The sequence below is a fragment of the Molothrus ater genome, chromosome 21, assembly GCF_012460135.2.
Source record: "Molothrus ater isolate BHLD 08-10-18 breed brown headed cowbird chromosome 21, BPBGC_Mater_1.1, whole genome shotgun sequence".
Lineage (NCBI taxonomy): Eukaryota > Metazoa > Chordata > Aves > Passeriformes > Icteridae > Molothrus > Molothrus ater.
Window position 1 is genome coordinate 8,141,318 of NC_050498.2, and position 19,861 is coordinate 8,161,178.

General features: G+C 54.0%; 1 protein-coding gene across 1 annotated transcript in view; it reads right to left on the minus strand.

Annotated features, from left to right (window-relative positions):
* The window catches only part of LHFPL7 (LHFPL tetraspan subfamily member 7), a 58,491-nt gene extending 42,349 nt beyond the window's left edge, over positions 1-16,142 (minus strand). Inside the window, exons 1-2 of the mRNA XM_036395124.2 lie at positions 15,840-16,142; positions 5,170-5,308 (exon numbers count right to left, since the gene is read on the minus strand). Coding sequence (XP_036251017.1) covers positions 5,170-5,308; positions 15,840-16,127 — 427 coding nt within the window. The 5' untranslated portion in view covers positions 16,128-16,142. The remainder of the gene's footprint in view (positions 1-5,169; positions 5,309-15,839) is intronic.
* Positions 16,143-19,861: the final 3,719 nt, after the last annotated feature.

Genomic DNA, 19,861 nt, shown 5'->3' on the forward strand with positions numbered 1-19,861 from the left:
TCAGGAGCAGGACACATCTCCAGGCTCAGGTTTTATGCTGCTGTGTTTTGCTTTCATGCCCAAGCACCTTGCAGGAAGACTGGACTTGGCTTCTTTTGGGAGCTTCTCTTGCAGACCTGAGGAACCTTTTGTCAGCGGGGAAACAGCTTTATGGCAGCATTTCCTTAATGCTGCTCTGATGATTGAGCACATCCAGCAGTGTCAGTGCATCAGGACTGAGCGTGTTTTTCTGCCACAAGGAGAGGGACAGCGTGGGCTCTGTGATAAAAGCCAAGCTGCTATTTTTAAACAGGCATGGGGGAAGCTTTGGGCGATTTTAAATCAAATCAATGCCTGGACAACAGGGCGCTGCTTCCCCCCTGCCTCCACTGCCAAGTTCCTTTTCCGAATCCCAAGGATGTTTCTGACAAACAGCCCTCGGTCAGCAGGATGGGGCTCGGGGGCTGCCGCAGCCACAGGAGCGCCGCTGGCTCTGCCCCGCCCGCTGCGGGGCTGGGAGCGCCCCGAGCCTCCTCTCCTTGGCCCTTCCTGAACGTGTTTAGTTCACTCCCCCCGCCTTGGGGAGGTACCTGCTCCATTCCGTCCCCTCCGAGCCGTGCTGGGACACTGAAGCCAGGAGCAGAGCGTGTCCCCACTGTCTGGTGGCCTCTGCACCATCCTTGGTGCTGCTCTCCAGCATCCCCACAATGCATTGGCCAGGGATGCTTGGCAGGGTGCCTTCCTCATGCCATTGTTCCCATCGGGATTTTTGGGAGAGGGGAAGGATGGGAGGGACCCAAAAGGCAGGAGAAAAGTTTCAGTGACTCAGGCAGGTCAGCAATGACCAGGCAGCCACCACCCCTCTTTTTGCTGCTCCATGGACACACTGGCCTGGCAGCTCCCTCCTGGTGCTGTTTTTATCCAAGTTACTAATTACACATTACCTATATGTCACCAGGCTGATGGATGGGAGCCTGAGGGATCAATACTGATGCAGATGATGGTGCTGTTTGCCATGCAGAGCCTGCACAGCCTGGGACAAACAGGGCACCATCGATCCCAGAGGTGGGCTGGGATGCAGGGAGGGATGGGAGATGCAATGAGGGGGAAGGATCATGTGCTGCCTTCCTAAATAACATTTGTGACACTGGGACAGCATCCTGGCCAGGGACTGCTGTGGCCCTGCTGCCGCCAGTCTGCCCCAAACCTCCCATCCCTCCTGCTGCTCTCCCTTGGGAATGGCACAAAGCATTTTAATCTTGGCTGGTTTTCAGTCCTTGGGAATTGATACATTTAGAAGGTTCACACTGATCTGAAAGTGAACAATTCTCCCTCTTTCTGTGTTCTTACTGGATGATCAGTGTCTAAAGAACAGACAAAGGTCTCCTGTATTTTGCTCTGCTGCTTAACTGACCAGAAGCTGAGGCCATCTCTGTAATGCCACCATGCTGCTGCCAGTAAGAGGCATCTTGGCTGCAGAATGCAATCAAATTTTCCAGGAAGAAGCTCCTGGGACTACCATGAAACCTGGGATTACAGTGTGGCTAAATTGCATAACTGAGGGTTTCTGCCTGTCTTGCTGGAGCCTTGTGACTGCTCTGATTCTGTCATGGCAATGCTGGGAAATTGCTCTTTAAAACCAGAAGAGCCTTAGAAAGGCACAGGCAGGTCAGGATCATTTCCCTCAGCACTGGGTTTGTCTTGAGCAGTGACTTGATGGTGGTGGGATTGGACAGAGAGCAGTGTGGGGTGAAAGCAAAGCTCTCCCTGAAGGCTTCTTGTGCTCTGTGCCCTCAGTGAGGTCCCAAGCTCTGCAGCCTCCTCCTGGCAGCCCCAGAGGCCAGGGGAAGGAGCAGCGGCCATGGGGCCGCTGCAGGTTGGATCAGCCACCCCCTCCCTTTGCCTCAACAGCACACAGGGAAAAGCTTCCCAAAATCAACACAGTCCTGCCTTTATTGAGGCTTTTAGGGATGAGGAGGGCTGCTCATCCTGCCTGTGAGGATTCATTCCTCAGCAGCAGATGGAACCAGCTCCAGTGCTGGAGCATGGTCACCCATAGTCCTGCCCTTAGTACCACGAGCCCCCAAAGCAGAAATCTACCCAGATTTCCTGTCTGATGGGGTTTACTGAGTGGAAATCTCAGTTTTTATCAGCCTCACTGCCCTGGGAAGGCCATTCCCATGGGGGTGGGGACGCTCTGGGGCACAATCCTTGCTGGAAACCTGTCACAGGCTGCTCTGAGCTGCCCCAGGCTCAGGACACTCCTGTGAGGCATTTGCTGGGGGCTGTGACAGCTCAGAGCAGAGCCCTGGGGCTCCCCAGGGCATCAGCCACAGGTGCCATGGGTGAAGGCACTGCCTGACACACTGGGATGGCCCCGTGCTCCTTCCAGCAGCTTCCCCCCCCCAGTCACTGAAAAACTGCTCTGAGAGCCTTGCAGGGCCCCTGAGCAGCACCTGGCAGCCCCCAGAGAGGTTGTACAGGCACAATCAGCCCTGGAGAACATTCCCTGTGCTTCCCTTTCAGCCCCATGCAGCAGGAGACATTTCTTCCTGGAATTAACTCCTGTTTTTAAACCCCAGCAAAGAGGCTTTTGCTGAAGAACAACTGGCAGGGTTTCAGCTGTGCCCCCATTTGCCCTCCCTGTCCCTGTCCTCAGCCCCAGGACTCCTCTCCAGCAACAGCAGTGGGTTGCAGCTGAGGACTGGGACACCTCACGCATAAATGGGCCAGCTTGGCTCCCTCAGCCCCTTTGGAGGGGCTGCCATGCAGGTTTGGGAGGAAGGATCCCCCAGAAATTTCATTCCAGTGAGCTGACACCATGAGCAGGAGTGAGCCTCATCTCTAATCTCTCAGAGGCAGCTTTGACTTTGTAGGGTGTGAGAGCTGAGCAAATGTTCCTTTATCCTCCCTCCTCTCCCTGTTGCTCATTAACTCTTCATTAGGGATCATCCTCTTGTCTTTTGTGTGGATATGTTGGGTTTTTCCTAAGGAGTGGATGCCAGGCATCAGGACTCCTGTTCTCAAAGCATGGTGGCAATTAGCCCAGCTCTGAACCCCACTGGCCTGTCTGCATCTGCAATTAGAGCTCTGCTCTGTCTGCCTGAGGTTTTTATCTTCCTCCCTTCTGGGGCTGCAAAAGGCACAATTTGGCTCTCCAAATGTACAGCAGGAAAGTGTTAAAGCTGTAGTGTGAGCCTGGCTGCCCTTGCTGTGGGGCTGCTCTCAGGATTGGTTCCTGTTTGGTTCAGGGATCAATCCTTGGCCTCTGCACCTGGATTTATGTGAGTGCAGCTCAGGGCATCCCTCTGAGACAGTGCAGAGCCTGTGGGGGCTGATTCTGGCTCTGCTGGTACCTCTGCTCCTGCACTTCTGGCATGTTCTGTGCACCTGGCTCTTTATCAGGACATTGGATTCCTGATTCAATGTTTCACAGAATTGAGCTGATTTACTCATACCTTTGGTGCTGTAAAAGAATACCTCAAGTTGGCTTTGTGAAATGGGAAAAGGAGAGCAAAATTTGGGTTTCAGTGGGAAAATGTCTGGTCAGACAGAGGAAAGGTGACTGTGGGACCTGGAAACCTGGGATTTGGGAGAAACAAATCCCCACTGCTCTGCCAGCATCTCAGGGGGTCCCCCTGGCAGAGCTGCCCACACCCCCCCATCAGAAAGCTTCTCTATCAAACCTCCAGGCTTGCTCTGCTTTCCTTCCCTCCCCTATAATTTCATCTATCCTAAAATCCCTGGTTTTCTCTGAGGTAATGTGATTTTTGGGGAGGAGTTTCTCTCCCTGTCACCTCGCTGCAGCTGATTTCTATTGAAAAGCTTCTTCCTAGGGAGGGAGGGGGGAACAAGGAGAGAAAATATGGAGGGGCAGCATTTCTGAATCCAAATACATTAAACCATTTAATTCTGTTGACTCAGGGCTGCCTGGCTCTGAATGGGAATTAATCCACAGTGCACAAAATTAAAAAGCACAAGACAAAATGCTTAGCAGGCAATGCCAGGGTTTAAAGCAACCCATTAGCTTGCTCAAACGTCCCCAGTAAATTTTCATTTGTCAATAACGCTTAGAGCCTACAGTTTATTTACAGCCTGTTCAATATCACCAGAACCCCTGGCAGCTCCTCATTTGTATTTATCTGCCACAGTCAGTTTCCTTTCCAGGGACTCTTCCTAATCCTGTGCTTTGTATCTGCTCCAGACACAGCAGGGATGTGCCACCCCCCAGGCAAAGGTAATGGGGGTTACCCTTTTCCACCCCAGTTATCCCCTGCAAGGGACCCATCCCTGGAGCTGGATCTGCCATGGGGCTCCTCCAGCCTCTGCCCCACACCCAGGGGAGCCACTGGCCACCAGCCAGCAGAGATGGGAATCTCCAGACTGGGAGAAGGGCACAGCACAAGCAGCTGTGTGTGGCCCCACAGCCCGGCTGAGCTGGAGCAGCCATGGCTGAAATCTGTCCTGCTCCATCTGTCCCAAATCAGATCCCAGGGGATGAGCCCTGCAGAGGAGAGCGTGTAACAGGATTTCCCCCCAAAGCAGCTTGAATGCTTCCAGGCAGAGAACAAAGCCTGGCTGGCCCTGAGAATTTCTCCAAGCAAAGGAGTTTATTCTTGGGCACAGACATGAAGGGGCATTAATCTCCCATGGTGGCTCATGGCCAGCTGGGGAGGTTTGGTCCAACACTCAGGGACGGGGCTCCCTGCAGGGGTGACAAGTCTCCAGTGGGGTTTGTCCCTCCCCAGCTTCCTCCCCTCTCCCTCTGCACTCCCCCAAGGCAGAAGCACAGGAGATTGCAAAGGAATTTTAAGTGGATGCAGCATCACCAGGGCTGCCTGGGGAGATACAGGACAGGCTGGGCAACCCCTGTGTCAGGTGTAAAGCTCAGAGAGGGAAATCCCTCCAGAAGCTTATCCACAAAGATGGAACTGGACACTTCACAGGGAGCATCTGCTGGACCCCAGGAGGTGCAGCAGCACCCTGCCTGGTCTCCACCACTCACCAGAGCCCCCTGAGCTGGGGGCAGTGGGGGTGTGTGTGTCTGTGCCACAGACCCCTGTGTGGTTGGAGGGGATGTTCAATAACTTTTGTGCTTAGGGTTTGCAATCTCCTCACGCTGCTGAGCCCCAAGATGGCAGGACAGGACACCCCACCTTCCCCCCCAAAGAGCAGAGCCCCATCACTTGCCTGCTGCTGTCTGCATGTAGCCAGCCAGGGTGCAGAGTCGGCGCTCGCAGGCTCCGCCGGGCAGCAGCACAGCCACGATGGCCAGCAGGGAGCTGAGGGCCAGCAGGGCACAGCCGCCCGCACACAGCACTGCACTCGTCTGCAAGGACACAGGGGCTGTCAGAGAGGCCACCCACACCACACACACCCCAGAAATCCCCTCTGGGACTGGCCCGTGCAGCCCTGTCATGGGCGGCTCTCCCTTCTTTTCCCTTCCACCTTTTGTTGCTTCAATTCACTGCTGAGTCCTGAGCCCAGGCTGAGCCGTGCCCGGCTCCCAGGGCTCACTGGGGCTGCAGTGACACCTGCAAGTGCATGACTGCATGAAGGGCCACATCCTAAACCAGTGCCATCAGATGTGTGTGCTGTGTCAGTGCCTCTGCTGAGCACTGAAATGGATCCATGGCAGCCCTGTCCCAGCAGGCCTGGCAATGAGCAGGCATTTTGGGGATCCCACTGCAGCTCTGCTGACATGGCAGGCTGCTCCCACCCCCAGCAGCCTAAAAACAGGGAAAAGCATTAATTCATGGCAAAACAGCTCGCCCTTGGGTACAGGTGTTCAATCACTGCCCTGCTGCTCTTTCTGTCCCCGTTGCAGGTGACAGCGGGTGGCACTGGCAGCAAGGTGGCCTCTTCCAGCAGGGACATGTGCCAGCCCAGCCAAGGGCATGGCCAGGGGCACAGAGGGGACCTTCCTCCTCCAGCACCCAGCTGGTGACAGCGCTCAAACAGCGTGAGGACACCTCAGGCCCAGCCCTGCAGCAGCCATGGCAGCTCCTGTCCCTTCCAGCACATCCCAGGGAATGCTGCAGCTCCTGTCACTTCCCAGCACATTCCAGGAATGCTGCAGCTCCTGTCCCTTCCAGCACATTCCAGGAATGCTGCAGCTCCTGTCACTTCCCAGCACATTCCAGGAATGCTGCAGCTCCTGTCCCTTCCAGCACATCCCAGGAATGCTGCTGGCTCTGGTGAGTCCCCCTGCAGTGACACCTGCTCAGCTCCTGGAGCAGCACAGCTCCAAGGCAGGTCCCTCTCCCACCTCCCTGGAAAGCCTGGCTTTTATAACCTGTGTGGGAGCTGCTCTGAGGGGGTCAGGTCCCACTGTCACCCTTGTCCAGCCCTCTTGTCCTGGTGAGACATTCTGGTTGGCAGAGCACACTTTGCCTTTTGATCTTCCCCCCTCTGCCTGAGCTTTTGGGGGAAACAACCCCGATACAGCTTTCCATCTACCTCCCCTCCCCAAAGAGGTCACAAACAGTCTGCTACTGTTTGGAATAATAATAATAATAATAATAATAATAATAATAATAATAATAATAATAATAATAATAATAATAATAATAATAATAATATTATTATTATTATTATTATTATTATTATTATTATTATTATTATTATTATTATTATTATTATTATTATTATTATTATTATTATTATTATTATTATTATTATTCTGCAGGAACCACAGGCAGGCTGAGCAGGGGAAGAGGAATTTGATTTACCCTAGGATGCCCATGGGAGGTCCCAAAAGCTCAAACCCCCCTCCCATGAGTGTTGCTGTCCCACAGGTCTGGCACTGCCCTACACCTACCCCTGTTACTGCCTGTTGAGCTGCACTGGCTGGTGCTGGGTGACACAGCCACTGCCAGCTGTGTCCCAGCAGCTGCCACTGCTCCAAGGGACACCCTGGTGCTGGAGAGGGACAGGCCAGACACACCTGACACCCTGGTGTGAGTGCTTCTCCTGGGGCTGTGCAGTGATTAGAAATCAGCATCTTATTTATAGCCTATTTATGCACTGAGCAATGCAAATGCTGTCCCAGCAATAAATGAATTCCTGACATGCAATGCAAAAGGAACAGCAGTGCAAAAGCTACCCAGGGAATGGAGAGGCTGCTCCAGCAGGGAAATCTGCTCCTCTCCAGAGCCTGCCAAGGCATGAGAGCTGCACAGACAAAAGCTGCTTCAGGGCTTAAGGTACAAGGTTGGGACACCCCCAACAGGGCCCCCTGCCCTGTCTCTACACCAGGAGGGACCCATGGGATTGGGATGGGATGGGATGGGATGGGATGGGATGGGATGGGATGGGATGGGATGGGATGGGATGGGATGGATGTCCCCATTGCACAGACACTCTCCCAGTCACATGGGGGGGCCCCATGGGGAAAGCAGCCACAGCCATGGCTCCCCCACTGCTCCCAGGGCAGCAGCATGGCCAGGAAATCTGGATTCATAACAAAAAAAAAAGGATTACTGTGCCTGGCGTCTGCATTTCACCTTCTGCCCAGCAAAACCATCCTCCTTTGCAAGGACCATTAATTATTCAGAGCAATGAATTTTTCAGCAGAAAGGGGTCTTGTGAAGCAGGCTGGTTCTTCTCTTGTGTGAAGCGTATTATTTTTAATGATCTAGGTTCTCCTTAATTGTGGTGGCTCAAATTCCCTAAAAACTCACAGTTCCTGCTGGAAACAAGTGATGAGCTGCTCCCACTGTTAATCCCTGTGGAGAAGTGTGAAGATCTTTTTCAGGACAAAGTGACAGGAAAAAGGCACCAACAGGCTGGGTGCAGGTGAGTTAAACTGGCAGAAGGGCTGGGCTGCTTTGGGAGCTGCCATCAGGCCTTGGCAACAAGACTGAGGGGTCTCAGGGCTGGCAGCACCCTGATGTGCACAGGGGTGCCCCAAACCCCCCAAATCCAGCCAGGCCTTGGCAAAGGGAACAAAGGTCTTGTTATGAATAAATGGGAGAAGATTCAGGTGAAGGTAAATGGTGAGGTTTGGGTTCTGCCATGTGGGCCAGGAATGCTGAGCCACTCAACAGCTGCCAGGCAGCTCTTGGGGGGCAGAAGGGGTGGCAGGGACACAGCTGCCCCAAAACCAGGTGACAGTAGAAAAGGGCACAGCCTGGCTCCCACATTCTGCTGGCTGTGTGCTGACATTACCTGCCAAAACACTGCACGTGCTCTTGGAAAACAGAAATGTTGCTTTTGTCATAACCTTTCCACGGCCTCAGCTGGGAATTTCTCAAGTGCTCCTGCCCTGTACTGGGCAGTTGCTCCTGCACAGATCAAAAAGCTGCTTTCAAAGGGAAATAATAAGGTTTAAGTTTGAAGAAGTCTATGGAGCAAAGGTACCAAAGAATAGCAGCTGCAATTGTCTCCTTCCCACTGTGCAGCACCTCCCTCTCGCCTCCCTGTTTGTGCCTGTTGCATCTTGAGCAGAAAGGAGAGGATGCAGGAAACAGATGCAAGGGCTGAAACCCAAAAATAGACAGGGTGGGGAGGAACAGCAGGGATGCAGGAGGCTGCCTGTGAGAGCCCAGCTCAGGAAGGACAGGAAAAAACCCATTTATCCCAGTAAAGAGCAGAGGTCCCAGTGCAAACCCTGCCAGGGAGGCCCTGGGCATTGCTGACCCCTGGCAGTGCCAGGGAAATGCCCCCAGAGAGGCTGTGAGCAATCCTGCCTCTGCCATGCTGGGAAAAGACATCAAACCGTGTCAGATTTTCTGCTCCCACTCCCAGGGAGATTAATTGTTTATCCCCAAACAAATTAATCGTCCCCTGGTGGGACTGTAAATATGCCTTTATGTGGCCTAATAAATTCTGATTAACAACAATCCCCTGCCTGATTTTTAGTGTTTTACAGGTCTGACACATGCCATGGCTGGGCCATTCACTTAGCAATAAATCTGCTGAAGATGTTGTTTCATTCACCGGAAAAATCAAAATTAAAATGCCACATAATGGCTGTCCTGGGAAGAATTCCTTAATTTCCCTAATGAAAACTTTTGTAAAGTTAACTAATCTTTGAAAGCCAGCATTAAAGCAGGAAGGGGGAAGGAAAAATAAACTCTCCAGTCCAGTTTTTAGTGCTGAGAAACACTATCTGGTGTTTGGTTCAGCAGAGATAAACCAACCTGGCAAAGCTCCTGCCATCACTACAAACTGGGTCATGATGCACATTAGTTTATTAATGCAATTTATTAATTGGCACTTGACCATCCCCAACAGCTTCCATGCTGGATGGGGCCTGTGGTAGCCAGGGCAGCAGGCTGAGGGCCAGGTTACAGACTGCTGGGCTCTTCCAGCCCTGCTCAGCTCCTTCAGCATCCTTGGAAGTGGGGCCAGAAAATAAATGCCCTGAATAACTGGGAAACAAAGCCACAGGCTCAGTTAGAAAAAGGAAGTGAAGGTCACAGTGTGTCTGTCTGGCACACAGTGTGTGTGTCTGTCTCTCTGTTGAGAGAAAGTATCTAAGAAACCTCAAATGAGATCGAGAAAAACTGTAAAGTCAACTGTAAGAGAAGAGGTGGCAACCATTAATTAATCCAACCATTTTCATTTTTAAATGCAACCCCTTCCTATCAGAGCTCAGTGTGATCAAATATTCCTTATGGGAATCTTTTGGGATTGAACTGAGCAATGCTGAGGTAGAAACCAAATGGACACCGAGATTTTAACCTTGTTAAGAACCAAATGAGGATGGAGGTGCTGAGTGGGGAGCTGAGCGTTGGGATTTGGGGATGCTGGCAGCACCCGGGGATGCAGCTGTGGGCTGGTGCCTCCTCTGCCTCCTCCGGGCAGGGGCTCCGGGGCCTGGGGAGGAGCAGAGACCCCGGGGCCGGGGGGAGCCTCGCAGCTCGCTCCTGTTCCCCCCACTGGAGGCACAGAAACAAACAAAAAACAAACATTCGCCATCTGGGCCGCATCGAAGCGACGGCCAGGAGGAGGATCCCACACACCCTCGGCTTCTCCTCCCCGGCAATTCCGTTCCTTTGGGCGCCATCTGAGCGCTCTCTCCGGCCCGTTTATCTTCCCTCTCCACGCTGCTCGCAGGAAATGCCGCCCCCCGTGCCCAGGGGCTGGGAGGTGCCCGATGGTGCGAGACCCAGAGCGGGCAGGGACACGGAGCCCCAGCTGTGCTGCCACACCTGGACGGTGATGTCCCAACCCCCGAGCTGGGGCTGAGCCCCAGCCATGCACAGGAGGCTCCAGCCCTCATTTCCTCCCCTTCAAATCCTGCAGGGTTTGGTAGATTTTGGTGCCCACAGCACAACATGCACGGGGGTATCTCTCCCCAGCCCAGATTTAGGTGCTTTTGCCCTAAATTCAGCACCACCTCCACTAAAAGCTCAGCCAGTCGTGGCCTCCCAGGCAACTTTTCCAATTCCCAGCTCACCAGCATATTCAACAGAACACCAGAGGGGTTAATGCTCAAACTGACCCAAGTGATGGGGGTGGAAGGCATTTTTTTAATTAGAGAGAAAATAAGGGACAGATAATACGTCTGATGAATTATGGCTGTCTCTCTTTTGCTGCCATTGCATCTGGGGATGCTGGAAAGCAGTTCCTAATGGCACTGCTTTATCTAAGAGGATGATGGATAGTAGTGAAAGACAGAAAAAAAGGGGAAAAGTAAGACATTAGCACATCAATGGTGTGCCTGTGACCTCCATCAAGGGATTCGAACCAACTTAATGAAATTTTAATTAGGCAGCAAGCAGTGCACGGTGCTGGGTACCCGATGAGCCCTCCTTCCCCTCACTCTGTCATTATCCTTCCCTGGGATTGGCCCTTTCCTGGCGCTGGCAGCCGAGCCGGGCTCGTGGCCGTGGCCAGGGAATGCCCCGCGGGTCCCCCCGCTCGCCCAGCCGGGATCTGCAGCCTCAGGGGATGCAGGGAATGTCCCACTGCCAGAATGTCCCTGCCAGCCCGAGCCAGACTCTGCTCTGGGCCCTGCTAAGGGCAAATGCAACATCAGAGTGGCTCTGCTGAGCCCTTCCCGAGCCGCAGGCCAAGGATTTGCCTTTGAGGAGGGGGCAGGTGACCCGTGTGACCTGACCATCCCTGCCAGGAGTGGCCAAGCAGCTTCCCTCTCCCTCTGAGAGGCAGGGACAGAACTAATCCTGAGAGCAGCCTGGCTGCATTTTCAATCAGCCTGACCTCCCAGGGCCCACCCTTAAGCTGGTCCTGCCTCAGCTCCCCTTTCAGCCCAGCTTAGCTGAGACCAGGTTGGTGAGTCCCAGTGGTGGTTTGTGACTTGGGCACTCAAATGTGGGACCACAGCCCAGGAATTACAGGTTTCCCCACCATCAGACCTGTTAATGTAAGTCAGAAAAGTCTGGGTGGCTGATGAAAGCAGATAAATCTGCTCTGGGGTAATGTGCATGAAGGTGGTGATGTCAAGAATTCCTCACACTCAGCGCTCACAACTCTGGCCGAGGTTGTGTAAGTGCAATTACAAATCAAATGGACTGGCAGACAGAGTCTGCTCTCTTGGGAAGTTCTTAGGATGAGGAGCTAAAAGTTGATTTCCTGATAATCCCAAATTAATGTGCTGGCCTGATACACGACTCTGGAGGCAGAGCAGCCTCTGCCTGAGGGGCAGCACACACCGAGTCCCTGCTGGGGTCTCACTGCATCTCTCCCTAATTCCAGAGCCTGTGCTAGAAGAGGAGGGACAGATTTCCACAGAGTAACAGATTCCTTCCCATCTCCATGAGGACCCCATGTGCTTTTTCATGGGATCAGGGCAGCTGATCTGCAAACCTGGCCCCAATGGGCAAACCCCAGATGACATCAGGGACCTGATGCAGTGAGAAACCAGCACTGAAGATTTAATACAAAGGGTAAGCAGGTTTATTGTACATTTTCACTAAGCTTTGCTGAATCTTTTCAAGTCCTGCTTTAAAGCCCAGGAAAGACCCACTCAAGGAACTGCTGGGGCTGGGCAAAGCCTCCCCCCTGTCCTGAGCAGGTTATTTTGGGCTCTGCTCCAGCATGGCATCACTGGCTCCATAGGCAAATGGCCCATGTGGCTTTAACCTGAATATCATGGGCTGATCAGCTTCTTTGTGATTTTAGATTACATGCTTGGCAAAGCCTGAAAATAATTGGAGACTATCTGGAAAAATAAAAATAGAAATCTGAAATGTGACAGCAGCAGCTTCCGAAGTGCAGCACTGAGACAGGAACCCATGAGCCAAATGCTCCCACTGAAAGAGAAAATAAATTAGCTGAGGATGAAGCACTATTTTGCACGTACACAGTGATCTGGCACCAGGAAAAAGAAAAGTCATGAGAGGCAATGAAACCACACAGAGCTCAAAGTTCACCTGTTTTTTTTTTTTTTAATTTGGCCTCCCAAGAGCAATCCCCTCTCCCCAGGGTACCTGCACACCTTGGGATGTCCCTCTGCAGCCCTCACAGCTCCAAGTCATCCCACAACAGATCCTAAGGGCCTCACTCACAATTGGCAGGGCAATATCACCATCACCATCCTTTCTCCTCTCTGGCTCCAGCCAAATCCTCTCCAGTTTCCATCAGCTCCTGCAAGGTCTCAGCCTGTCCACAACATCTGCAGCCATCAGGGATATTTTATTATATTCCACCCCATCAAATAACCATCATGGTGCTGAGCTCAGTGCAAAGCCCCAGCAGCACTGACAGGGTTAAATTAAAGGTACCCATGATATTAGAGAGCTGCAAAGTAATTATGAAAGGAAGCAGAAAAAAGCCAGCAACTCCAAGCAGACATGAAGGCCCTCTTAAGAGAAGAAAGGCATGTTAATTAACCTCCAGACATGATTCAAAGCATCATTTGTAGCGCGATTAACATAATCCCCCAAGTGCACACACAACTGGCATTAACGATCGTTTGCAGGACTGAACGCTCCCCCACCCTTCAACAAATCGGGACAACGGAGCAGGGAAACACCGGAACGGCAGCGAGACAAAAAAACCCCGTGTTCCCCAGGGATGGGCATCCCTGCTGCGGGTGGGCATCCACCCAGTGTGCTCAGCATCCACCCAGTGTGCTCAGCACCCTCCCAGTGTGCTCAGCATCCACCCAATGTGCTCAGCACCCTCCCAGTGTGCTCAGCATCCACCCAGTGTGCTCAGCATCCACCCAGTGTGCTCAGCAACCTCCCAGTGTGCTCAGCACCCTCCCAGTGTGCTCAGCATCCACCCAGATGTGTTCAGCACCCACCCAGTGTGCTCAGCATCCACCCAGTGTGCTCAGCATCCTCCCAGTGTGCTCAGCATCCACCCAGGTGTGCTCAGCATCCTCCCAGTGTGCTCAGCATCCTCCCAGTGTGCTCAGCATCCACCCAGGTGTGCTCAGCATCCTCCCAGTGTGCTCAGCACCCTCCCAGTGTGCTCAGCACCCTCCCAGTGTGCTCAGCATCCACCCAGTGTGCTCAGCACCCTCCCAGTCTGCTCAGCACCCTCCCAGATGTGCTCAGCACCCTCCCAGTGTGCTCAGCATCCCCAGGTATGCTCAGCATCCACCCAGGTGTGCTCAGCACCCTCCCAGTGTGCTCAGCATCCACCCGGGTGTGCTCAGCATCCCCAGGTGTGCTCAACATCCACCCAGATGTCATCAGCATCCTCCCAGGTGTGCTCTCACATCCCCAGATGTGCCACCAGCTCCATTCTAGAAGAGCTCCTGCGCCCCACATCAGCTTTAGCCCCCTCTGCCCCCGGCAGCCCCAGCTCCCACCCTCCTGCAGCAAACTCCGCTGGAGCAAACGCTCGAGGCTCTTTTCAGGAGCTCTCAGATTCCTGTCCGCGTTCGGCTTTCATTTAAAGCGAGAGCTGCCCGTCAGATCGCTGGAAAGATTGGAAATGAACGTCACGGCTCTAAAAGCAAAGAAAAAAGAGCCACGACTTTCCCATCTCTCCAAAACGGAGAGAAATCTCCTGCTTGAACTAGGACAGGGCTCTCAGCCGTGCTGAGCACCGAGGCGTGCGGGCTCCGAGGCTGCTCATGCAGGAAAGCCAAAGCTGTCGCCTGCCTCAGCAAAGCTGTCAGGACTATTTTATTACATTCCAGCCCATCAAATAACCATCACAACAGGTATTCTCCCCCTCCTCATGGCAGAAAGATGGTAAGGGAGCACTCTCCTCTGAAAGAGTCTGCACTGGTTGTTGTTCATTAATTATTTGGGTGGTATTAACAAAGGTGACACGGACATGTCACCAAAATGCCCTGCAAACTCCCCTCGGTGCTGTGATTATTCATCTCTCCCTCAGCCCAAGCTCAGGAACTCAGAGACTTCGTGCTACATCATAATCTGGATCTCTGTGTTTTCAGAGGCTGAGGCTTGTTCAAATGAGTCACTGCTGAGCTTCCTTCTTATCTTTAAAGTTTGTTATTACTTGGAATTGTTTATCTGCATCACATTTGCAAAAACATCTGAACAAAGGCCAGCCCATGGAAACAAGAGCATTTTTGCACCTTTTTATATAAATAGTTAGGAGTTTATACAGCTGGTTCTTTTCTTTGCAATTCACAATATTTGTCTCTAATGCCAATTTTAAGGACCGTGATGGGATTTAAGCAATCACACGCAGCCCTGGTGTCCTGGCAGAGATAACAGCGCAGCTCCATGGCAGGCTGAGAAATCCAGCTGCTGACAGCCACGCTTTGTGCCCGGCACAGCCCCGAGCTCCGGGGATGCTGCCCCGGCTTGGGGACCCTGCCACGGCGTGACCTGGAGCGGGTCCAAGCTCGTGTGTTCCGAGCAGAGGCGGGGATTTCACACTCACAGCCTCGGGGTAAGGATGGAAGGAGAGGAGGGAGGAAGGACGGGGCCAAGCGGGCGCTGGGATGCCGGGGCCGGGCTTTGTGGGCTCCCTGCACACACCCAGTGTGACCGGCGGCTCTTTTGTCACCCCGGGACACCATGGGGCGAGCGGGGGGGTCTGGCCTCCTTCCTTCCCAAAACCTGGCACGGGCATCGCCCCGGGTGGCCGGCCAGGGGGACAGCCACGATCCCCACATCCAGGCTCGATTTCTGCATCCACGTGTCCCAGGAGCAGCAGTTTCAGCACCTCCCCGCTCCCTCCTGCGCAGCAAACTCAGCCGCGAGTGATGCTCAGCCCCGCTGGGAAGCACAGAAACCTCAGCAGCTTCCCCGAGTCCCTCCCGCACAGCCCGCAGGAGCCTGCCCGGCCCGGGCGAGGGGATCTGGGCCCGGCAGGGCGGGGTGGCCGGGGCAGCCCCGCGGCACTGCCGGGACCGGCACCGCGGCCACGCTGGGGCTGCACCGACCACCACGCTGGCACCGGGGTTCAGGCAGCACCCCGAGAACAGCCCAGCATCCCAAAGAGGGATGAGACCCCACAGGGATCACGGGGCACCCAGGGGGTGCTGAGGAGATGCTCAGAGGCAGGACGGGTGGGATGCGGAGGAGGGAAGGGATGCTGGAGAGAGCACGAGGAGATGCCGAGGATGCTCGAGGGGGATGCAGGGGATGCCTGCGATGGTCCGGGCAGGATAGGGATGATGGAGCAGCTCTTGAAGACAGGACAAGGGAAGCTGGGGTGATGACAGGAGGACCTTAGGGACGTGAGGAGGACGGAGAGATACCGGAGAGCCTGGAGCAGGTCTGGGGGGAGGCCAGGAGGTGATGGGGTGACGCCGGGGAGCCGAAAGCAGGCAAGGGGGGGGTGCCGGGGAGGTGATGAGGGATGCCGGAGAGCCAGAAGCAGACACGGGTGATGCCGGGGAGGTGACGGGAGCTGCCGGGGAGTGCAGGGAAGGGCAGGCGGGATGTCGGGGAGCTGCCGGGGGATTCCCGGGAGCCCGGGAGAGGCGGTGGGGGGTGCCGCGGCGGGGAGGCGCTCACCTGCCAGGAACCGGAGGGGATGTCTCCGAAGCCGCCGGGGCCGGCGGAGCCGTGGCAGCCGCGGGGCGGCCCCGCGCAGCGCCAGAGCAAGCCGAAGCCGGCGGCGGCGCGGCCGGGCGGCAGCAGCCAGGCCGGCGAGAGGAAGGCGGCGGCGCAGGCGGCCAGGAGGCCGGCGGAGAGCAGCGCCCAGAAGCAGCCGACGCCGCTGCACATGGTGCGCCGGCGGGGCAGGGAGCCCGCGCCCCGCGCCGCCCCCGCGCCCGCCACCGGCACCGGCACCGACAGCATCGGCGGCGCGGGGCGGCCGGCGGGGCCGGGCGCGGGGCCGGCAGCGCTGCCCGCGCCCCTGCGCGCTCCCTGCGCGCTCCCTGCGCGCTCCCTGCGCGCTCCCTGCGCGTTCCCTGCGCGCTGCCTGCGCCGCCCCCCCCGCGGGGCGCGGCTGAGGACGGGCGCGGTTGCGACACCCGCGGCGGGCGGGGGGATCCGGGGCGGGGGGAGCGGGGTCACCTGCGCGCTCCCTTCTGGGGGTTCGCGGCGATTCTCCGCCCGCTGCAGGCTCCGCAGCGGCCCCGAAAGGGTCGGGTTGTTGCTGCCGGTAATTACGAGCGGTGTTTTTAACCCTCCCTCCGTGCCCGCACACGGCGATGCTGCCGCTCCGCTCCTGCAGCTCTCCCGGACGGGGACACGCGTGGGGAACGCGGGTGCGGGAATCCCGCGGTGGCACCGCGCGGGGGATTGAAACCCGCCGTGACAGGGAGGTTTAGATTGAAACCCGCCGTGACAGGGAGGTTTAGATTGAAACCCTCCGTGACAGGGAGGTTTAGATTGAAACCCTCCGTGACAGGGAGGTTTAGACTAAACCCGCCGTGGCAAGGAGGTCTCGGACTCGGGGTCCGCCGGCTCGGGCTGTGTTATCCTCTAATCCCGCAGGTTTCTCCAAGGTGCTGGAGGCAGAGCGGCTGCCCGGGAGCCTGCGCTTGCTTGAGGTGTAAAAGCTGCGCCTCCCAGTGCAGATGGATTTTTATAACAGTCGTTCTAAAAACTTCATGGATCAGGTTTTATTCCTGCTAAACCTCACGGTGCTGCACGGATTGATGTTTTATGATGTTTGTGCCTCGCAGATCTTACTCGGGTTTTCTCGGTCTCCAGGAGCTCAGTTGTTCCCCCGAGCGGTCCCACGTCCATCAGCCGCATAAAGAACCAGATCCTTTTTAAAATGTAGCAAAAAATGTCTTTATCCTGCGCTAATGTCCTCGGGCGGGTTTCGGGCACTTACTGCCGAGAGCGCTGAAACAGGTAAAGACATTTGGGCACCTTTTGGTGAAAAAAAAGAAGTTTTCCTTTAGATCCAGGGCGCGTTGGTTGGTGTTTAAAGCGCAGCGCTTGGAGAGGGCTCCGAGTCCTGGGAAGCGCAGATCCCGGCAGCACAAGCCGGGGGCTTGGCACCCTCTCCTGGTGCGCGCCCGGAGTGCTGCGGCAGCGATGGCAAATCCGCTCCTGCAGCTGAATGGAGGCACGGCCAAAGCCCCGGGAACGCTGCGGTCCTGCCCGCATGCAACCCTTGGGCTCCACGGGGTGTGTCTGTGTCCTGCTTTTAGAAATGCCGCGGACGCTGCTTGTCCTGGGACCTCAGGAAAGTTCTAGAGGAACAAAATTACACTCAGCCTTGTTTTTTCTCCCATATCCGTGGCTCAAAGAAATACCTGATTGCTGTCATGTGCTGCATCACTTCTTGTACTCCTTGAGGGATCTAGAAAAGCAAAAGGTGGGGGAAAAAAGAACGGAGAAACAGAAGATGGTGTTAAAATAAATGATTATTTTCCAAGTATTTATGATGCCATCGAATGGCCAAGAACTTGGGGAGAGCACTGTGGATTGCAGAAAGGTCATCTGAGGTGAGTCCCACAGAGCGCTGGCGGTGCCATCTGGGCAGGGTGGAGGTGCCAACGAGCCCCTTTGCCTTCCCTGGTTCAGAACAATCCCTGAGTGGCTCCAGCCCTGCTGAAAAGGCTCCGTTCCTGCAGGAACAGCCGTGGCAGGGCTGGGCAGAGCTCAGGACTGGAGAGGGAGATTTTCTGCTTTCTGCTGCTCAGTGCTGCTTCCCAGAGCTCTGTCCAGCACACCTGCAGGTCACCAACACAGCTCTTCCTGCTGGGAAGTGAACCTTGTTTTGTACCTTTTTATCCCATTTTACACTTCAAACCTCGAGTTTTAACTCACCCACTGGGAGTCAGGCAGAGACTCTTTGCCCCTTGCTTGAACAAACCTCCCTCCCTGGGCATGTGCCCCGTGGAAGGAAACAGGGAGGAATTGCAGTGTCTTAATAAAAGCAGTTAATTTTCACCAGGCTGGGACGTGGGAGAATTCCCTTCTTTGAAATGCTCAGCACAGGTACCAACCCTCCTGTTCCCATGAGGTTCGTGGACTGAGGTGAGCCACAGCCAAACCTGCCAGGAATTCTGTGTGTGCATGCAGACACTTGTTTTCCCATTAAAAAATAAAGAAAATTAGGAGTAAAATACAAGTCTCTAATTGAAGGTGCTGTGAGTTTCTGTACAAAGACAGAAACTTTGACTCCTGATGTGTTTAGGACATTATTATTCCAGAGTAAGATCTCAGCTGTTAAAGCCCTTACTCATATAATTTTTGGTGTGTTCCCAAAGTAGAGAGAATTCTATATATGAAAGAGAATCCCAACATCATGGGAATAAATGGACTGTCCCAAAGATGGGAGACATGGAAATGGCCTCTAATGTGTTACATTTGTGCTTTTGTGCTGTAATTGAGCAGAGCAGTGCCCTGTGATTAATTATCAAGGCTTGTTCTGCTTTATTATATCTGTCCAAACATGATCATTCCATTCAGATCTTTTCAGATAATAAAGTTTACTTCTTTTTCTACCTGTGGAGAGGAAAAAATCAAGCAGTGAGAGCTTTTTTTTTTATTATTATTTGAATGTTTTCATTTAGGGAGGAGTCCCTCAGCTTCTCTGACGTTGACCAACCCATGTCCTGAAGTCATATTTAACTGATTGCTCAGATAATTAAACTGTCATGTTCTGTTAAACGCTCCAGCACCTGCTGTCACTCACACTTCCAGTTCAGATCCAGGTCCAAGGCTGAGTGAGCAGCTCTGGATTGGAGCTTCAGCCCTTCTGAATTCCCAAAAATGAGAGAAAATTTTGGTCCAGGGAGGGTAATTCATGTCAAACTCTTGTGTAAATCATTGCATCCTTCAACCCCCACGTATACCGTGAAACCCAAGAGGACTGGGTGCAAAGTTTTTGGCAGAATATGTTAATTTAGTGTTCCCTGAGTCATGCCATTCTTTCCAGTTTGCTCATCTTCAGAATGTTTTAGTCTATTAGCAGTCTCTGAGGTTATGTGCCAATTAAATAATTCCATTCATTATGCAGAAACCATATAGAATAGTTCATTATGCTTCAGCCAGCCTCTGGGCATGTATACAAAACTGTATCAAAGAGCACCAGTTAACAAAAATAATATCAAAAGAGAAAATGCAATTGCTACAGGGTGTTGATCAACGGCACCATCCCGCCCAGGAGACGGCTCCATCCCAGCCCTGGAAGATCCCCGTGTACCTTTTATGCCATTTACAATTTATGAGTCTTAATTACTGAGTGTTTGTAAAGAGCTTTGGAATGCTTGGATGAAAGGAGGCGCAGAAACGCAGGCAATGATTATTAATTACATCACTTTGGCACGGCTCAGGCAGCAAGGGCAGGACAGTTACACGGCACAGGGTGACACTGCATCGATCCGGGGTGACACGGGCATGGCCGAGCTGCCCTCTGGCCCTGAGCCTCAGTTTCCTCACACGCTCACTAACCAGAATTTATAATCGCAGTCTTTACAAAGTGTTTGTAAAGCTTTTAGAGCAGATATCTCTCCTCAGAGATCAACCTGAGGAGTGTCTCCTCGGATATCAACCTAAGCGCCGCGTCACGGTGACAAACGTCCCTGGCAGGTGAGGGAAGAGCAGATTTGCCTCGGGAGGATGAT